The sequence below is a fragment of the Emiliania huxleyi genome (assembly GCF_000372725.1).
Source record: "Emiliania huxleyi CCMP1516 unplaced genomic scaffold EMIHUscaffold_62, whole genome shotgun sequence".
Lineage (NCBI taxonomy): Eukaryota > Haptophyta > Isochrysidales > Noelaerhabdaceae > Emiliania > Emiliania huxleyi.
In genome coordinates, this window is record NW_005197351.1 from 581,280 (window position 1) to 587,279 (window position 6,000).

General features: G+C 66.6%; 1 protein-coding gene across 1 annotated transcript; it reads left to right on the top strand.

Annotated features, from left to right (window-relative positions):
* Positions 1-934: 934 nt before the first annotated feature.
* On the top strand, positions 935-3,786 carry EMIHUDRAFT_104822 (hypothetical protein; the record flags this gene model as incomplete). The annotated part of the gene is made up of 2 exons (XM_005763793.1): positions 935-1,396; positions 3,196-3,786. 2 exons carry the CDS (start codon positions 935-937, stop codon positions 3,784-3,786), a joined length of 1,053 nt encoding a protein of 350 aa, XP_005763850.1.
* Positions 3,787-6,000: the final 2,214 nt, after the last annotated feature.

Below are 6,000 nucleotides of genomic sequence, written 5' to 3' on the forward strand. Positions count from 1 at the left end.
CCCTCGGTGCTGGCTGGGCTGACGGGTAGAGCTGTACACGGTGACAATGTCCGCCTCGCCCGCCCGCGCCAGCGCCGCGCGCCGCACGCCGCCTCCTCCGTCGGCGGAGCGCGGCGGCGACGTCCCTGCAAGCATTCGGAAGGCCGCCAAGGATGGCCAAGCGGGAGCGGTGCTGGCGTGGTTCGACGGCGGCGGGTGGGTCGACGCGACCTTCGAGTACACCTTTGATGACGGCTCTCGTGAGAGCGAAATGACGCTGCTGATGATCGCAATGTCCAATGGCCACGAGGAGCTGGCCGAGGCGCTTCTGCGGCGCGGTGCAGATGTCTCGTTGCAGAACAACGACGGCAGCACTGCGCTGATTCTCGCTGCCACGAACGGCCACGAGAACCTGGTCGAGCTGGCATTGCAGCACGGCGCGGAGATCGATCAGAAGTACAGCGACGGCGACACTGCGCTGATGGACGCCGCCTACAGAGGCCACGAGCGGGTTGTCGACACGCTGATCCGGCACGGCGCAGAGATCAACCTGCAGGCCAGCAACGGCGGCACCGCGCTGATGCTTGCCGCCCTCCACAACCATCCCGCCGTGATGCTTCGCGTGCTGCGGGCGGGCGCTGACATGACGCTGCGGTCTAGAGGCGGCAGGACGGCGCTGCAGATTGCCAAGGAGGAGGGCCACGCCGAGTGCGTGCGCGCCCTCGAGGAGCATGCGGCGGCCAAGGCGGCGGGTGAGGCGGCGGCGAAGGAGGCGGCGTGGGCTGCGGGGGCGGCGGAGAGGGAGGCGGAGAGGGCGGCGGCGGAGAAGGAGGCGGCGCGGCACGCCGACGAGCTGCTGGCGGAGGTCGAGGCGGAGAAGCGCGCCAAGGGCAAGAAGGGCAAGAAGAAGAAGAAGGGCGGAGGGGCGGGCGGGGCTGGGCCGTCGCAGGAGACGATGGCGGCGGCGGAGGGTGATGAGGCGCCGTTGGAGGCAGCCGAGGCTGCGAAGAAGGCCGAGGAGGAGAGGATGATCAGGCTTCTCGAGAAGTGTCACGAGGAGAGGATCCGGTTCGGCATCACGGCGGAGAGCCAGGCAGCGGCGTCGGCAGAGGTGGCCGAGGCGGTGCGCTTGGACGCTGCGGCGGACGAGGCGGAAGAGGAGGCGGAGGCGGACAAGGCGGAGGAGGTGGCTGCCGTGGCGGCGCTGGCGGCTGCCGAGGTGGCGAGGGCGGAGGCCAGGGCGGCGCATGCGGAGGCCAGGGCTGCGTTTGAGAAAATCAAGGCGTCGCTAGAGGCGGCGGCGGCGGCACTGAGCGGGACCGGGTCGGCGTTGGAGGGGAGCGAGACAGCGCTCGAGGAGGCGGCGGCTGCTGCGGAGGCGAGGGGTGCCGCTGCGGCCGCGTCGATGGCCAGGGCGGTTGCAGCCAGGATGGCGGCGGATGCGGCCCAGGAGCGCTCATAGAGAGCTGCTCCATGCTGAGAGGCCACGGCTGCTGAGACTCAACATTTCTTGCATGATCTCTTGCGCGCGGCGCGGGCGGGGGATCATTGTGTGCAAATTGTGTCGGAGGGAGGGAGTGGGGTGCCGGGGCGTCATTCTTTCTTTTGGCGCCGTTGGACTGACTGTGTTTCGCCTTCGATCCCATACATACGTTTCCAATGTCCGCCTCGCCCGCCCGCGCCAGCGCCGCGCCGCCTTCGCTGTCCGCGGAGCGCGGCGGCGACGTCCCTGCAAGCATTCGGAACGCCGCCACGGATGGCCAAGCGGGAGCGGTGCTGGCGTGGCTCGACGGCGGCGGGTGGGTGGACGAGACGTTCGAGTACACGTTTTGTGACGGCTCTCGTGAGAGCGGCATGACGCTGCTGATGGTCGCAGTGGCCAATGGCCACGCGGAGCTGGCCGAGGCGCTTCTGCGGCGCGGCGCGGATGTCTCGTTGCAGCACAGCAACGGTGGCACCGCGCTGAGCCTCGCCGCCGCGAACGGCCGCGAGAAGCTGGTCGAGCTGGCATTGCGGCACGGCGCGGAGATCGATCAGGGAAACAAGGTTGGCTGCACTGCGCTGATGACCGCCGTCTACCAAGGCCACGAGCGGATTGTCGACACGCTGGTCCGGCACGGCGCGGAGATCGACATGCAGGACAACAAGGGCGACACCGCGCTGATGTTCGCCGCTGACAACGGCCATCCCGCCGTGATGCTTCGCTTGCTGCGGGCGGGCGCAGACATGAAGCTGCGCAATACGGACGGTGAGACAGCGCTGCAGATTGCCAAGGAGGAGGGCCACGCCGAGTGCTACGAGGCCTTCAGGACGTATCTCGGGGAGGTGACTGGCCGGAGCAAGGCGCCGTCGGCCGAGGCGGGCGGCGCAGGCGCAGGGGCGGGCGGCGCACCCGCAGGCGAGGCGGAGGCGGGCGCTAGTGCTGCGTACTCTGCTTCGAGCGGCGAGGGTGGAACGGAAGCCGCACCGAGCAGCGCGACGGTGCCTGAGGAGGTCGTGCTAGCGGCGCGGCGAGGCGAAGAGGCGGCGGTGCTGGCGTGGCTCGACGGCGGCGGGTGGGTGGACGAGACGTTCGAGCACACCTTTGGTATCGGCTCTCGTCGTGCGAGCGGCATGACGCTGCTGATGCTCGCAATGGCCCATGGCCACGCGGAGCTGGCCGAGGCGCTTCTGCGGGGCGGTGCAGATGTCTCGTTGGAGAACAGCAGGGGCACCACCGCGCTGATTCTCGCCGCCGTGAACGGCCACGAGAAGCTGGTCGAGCTGGCATTGCGGCACGGCGCGGAGATCGATCAGGGAAACAAAAGTGGCAGCACAGCGCTGATGCTGGCCGCCGATGAAGGCTACGAGCGGGTGGTCGACACGCTGATCCGGCTCGGCGCGAAGATCGACCATCAGGACAATGACGGCGACACCGCGCTGATTCTCGCCGCCGCCTTCGGCTACCCCACCGTCGTGCGTCAGCTGCTGAGGGCGGGCGCAGACACGACGCTGTGCACTACGGATGGCAAGATGGGCGGCACCGCGCTGCAATGGGCCAAGGAGAAGGGCCACGCCGAGTGCATGCGCGCCCTCGAGGAGCACGCGGCGGCCGAGGCGGCGGCCGAGAAGGCGGCGAAGGAGGCGGCGCGGGCTGCTGGGGCGGCGGCGAGGGCGGCGGAGCGGGCGGCGGCGGAGAAGGAGGCGGCGCGGCACGCCGACGAGCTGTTGGCGGAGGTCGAGGCGGAGAAGAAGCGCGCCAAGGGCAAGAAGGGCAAGAAGAAGAAGAAGGGCGGAGGGGCGGGCGCGGCTGGGCCGTCGCAGGAGACGGAGGAGGGCGCCGAGGCGCCGTTGGAGGCAGCCGAGGCTGCGAAGAAGGCCGAGGAGGAGAGGATGATCAGGCTTCTCGAGAAGTGTCACGAGGAGAGGATCCGGTTCGGCATCACGGCGGAGAGCCAGGCAGCGGCGTCGGCAGAGGTGGCCGAGGCGGTGCGCTTGGACGCTGCGGCGGACGAGGCGGAAGAGGAGGCGGAGGCGGACAAGGCGGAGGAGGTGGCTGCCGTGGCGGCGCTGGCGGCTGCCGAGGTGGCGAGGGCGGAGGCCAGGGCGGCACAGGCGGACGCCAGGGCAGCGTTGGAGGAGGCCGAGGCGGCGTTGGAGGAGGCCAAGGCGGCGTCGCACAGGGTCGATTTGGCGTTCGAAGGGAGCGAGACAGCGCTCGAGGAGGCGGCGGCCGCTGCGGAGGCAAGGGGTGCCGCTGCGGCCGCTTCGATCGCCAGGGCGGTTGCAGCCAGGATGGCGGCGGATGCGGCCCAGGAGCGCTCGTAGAGAGCTGCTCCTGCTGAGAGGCCACGGCCGCTGAGACTCAACATTTCTTGTGCGGCACGAGCGCTGCCTCATTCAGCGCGGCGCGGGCGGGGAGTTATTGTGTGCGGGTTGTGTCTGGGAGGGAGCCAGTGGGGTGCGGGAGCAGGTCTGCTCAACCACGTGCACTGGGCCTTGCTGAATGCCGGGGAATGCCGTGGGGCTCCTGCCCGCGTGTCCGGGCGCGTGGAGATGCGAGGGTTGCCCCCCCTTGCCCCACCACTTTCGACTTTGTGTGTGTGGAGACCTTACCTTATACCTTAGCCTTGCCTTACCTGTGAAAGAGAAAGTGTTAGTGCCAGTGCGCGCCAGTCCCGTGCCCGGCCACGCCTCCCCGACGGCCTGAAGAGGAGCCGGCGGAGGGGAGGGGCGAGCCGAGGACGATAGAGAGACCGCGGGTGCGGGCGCGACCCGTCGACCAGGGAGAGTGGGCCCGTCCTCCCTGGGAGGGGAGGCGACACGACCCAATGCCGCCGTCCTCGCCCGGGGAGACCCCGGCCGGGTCGTCGACGCTCTCGGAGGCTGCGGTACCAGTCGAAGGCGAAGCGGAGTCGAGGCCACAGCCGAGGAAGAGGCATCAGAAACGACTGCAGAGGCAGTCTGGTAACGCCCGGAAGGCGAGCAAGGGACCGGGACGAGACGAGGGCTTGCCCCGACGGGCGAAGGAAGGGACTCTGGGACCGGAGCCGGGTGGGCGCACATGAGGCGTATCCGTGTACGTGCGTGGAGTACAGTGTTGTGTGTCTGTTAGCTCCGAATAGAGGGGGCGTTCTGCAGTTAAGGGGAAACCCGGTACACGGAACTAACCCTCGGAGACCCGTGTTTACTTTACGGCCCCTTCCCTGCGAACGCGCACCCCCAGGGCTAGGGCTCTCTTGCCCGTAACCCGATGCCGATCATTCGGCCCGCTGGGTGCGCTTCTTAGCTCCTCGGCCCTGGATGTGAGGTTACCGACTGCACTCCAAGTGCTCCAAGTGCTCTCTCGCACATGCTCGCGCAGGTGGGGACCCTGTCCTTCTCCCACCCCTTGTTTGGTGTGTCCGTTTTATTTATTTATTTATTCGCCGGTGAAAGAAACTTTTTTGGGCCAGTTGGTACGGGCTGCGTTGCCCGCACTCACGGACCCCATACCCGAAAGAAAGAGAGGGGAGCTCGCGGGAGAGGTGACGAGTGAACTACAGGGAAGGCAGCCTCGATTGCCATACAGACATGGGTGCGAAACAACGACAAGACCAAGGCACGGGCAGAGGAACGAGAGAAGAATATAGAGTGGATAAAGCGCCTGTTCACGGCATGGAGGGTGAGCCACGCCGAACGTACCGAACGTAGAGCCGAGCGGAAGGAAGCCGGGGAAGACGACCCCGAGGAGGACGAAACACCAGCGGAAATCCCGCCGTCAGCTGTCACGATATACCCGAAGGGAACCCCAGTGCCAACACCGACCGTTGAGGCACAAGTGCTCGAAACGAGAGTGGACCTGAGCAACGACATGACATGGCGGGATATGATCGCGGTGGGAGTGAGAAATGTGGTCCTTGCGCGAGGAATGCTCGATAAACTCGAGGGACCAAAATACGCAAAGATCTTTCAAACTCGGTGTCGAACCACCAGCCCGACGCTCACTACAAGTGACAGCGGAGAGGAGAGCGGAGTTACGCAGAAAGGCGAGAGAAGCAGAGACAGCAAGAGATCGGCAGACGACAGCGGCGTCTCAGAACGCGAGGCCGTGGAGAGCGATGAGTCAGGGGAAGAGACAGCAGGAGAGAGAACGACGAGAGTGGGAAGAACGCGAGGTGGCATGAAGGTTGGAGAATTGGTGAGAATTTTACAACAAAACTCCCTCGCACAACACTGGGCACAGGACTGGGCACGTGAGAAACTGCGAAGCTAGAAAGAGGTAGACGCCCGAGGGGGTGGGCGACGGCTAGCACCCCACACTTCTCCCCTAAAATCCCTGTGTGGTGGCGGCGTGCCGTCCTCCCATCCCTCCCTTGGGTTGTCTGTTTTCTTTCTTTCTTTCTTTGCACAAAATTCTTTGCACAGGGTACTTCCCCACGGTGGGCGGGCGCAACAGCCTGATTCAGCACATCGAGAATGCCCTCCGCCCGGGCGAGCGAGCAACAAAGAGTGGAGGGGTCCCGTACCATGCGGAATCGACCCTATCCAGTGCTCAAGTGC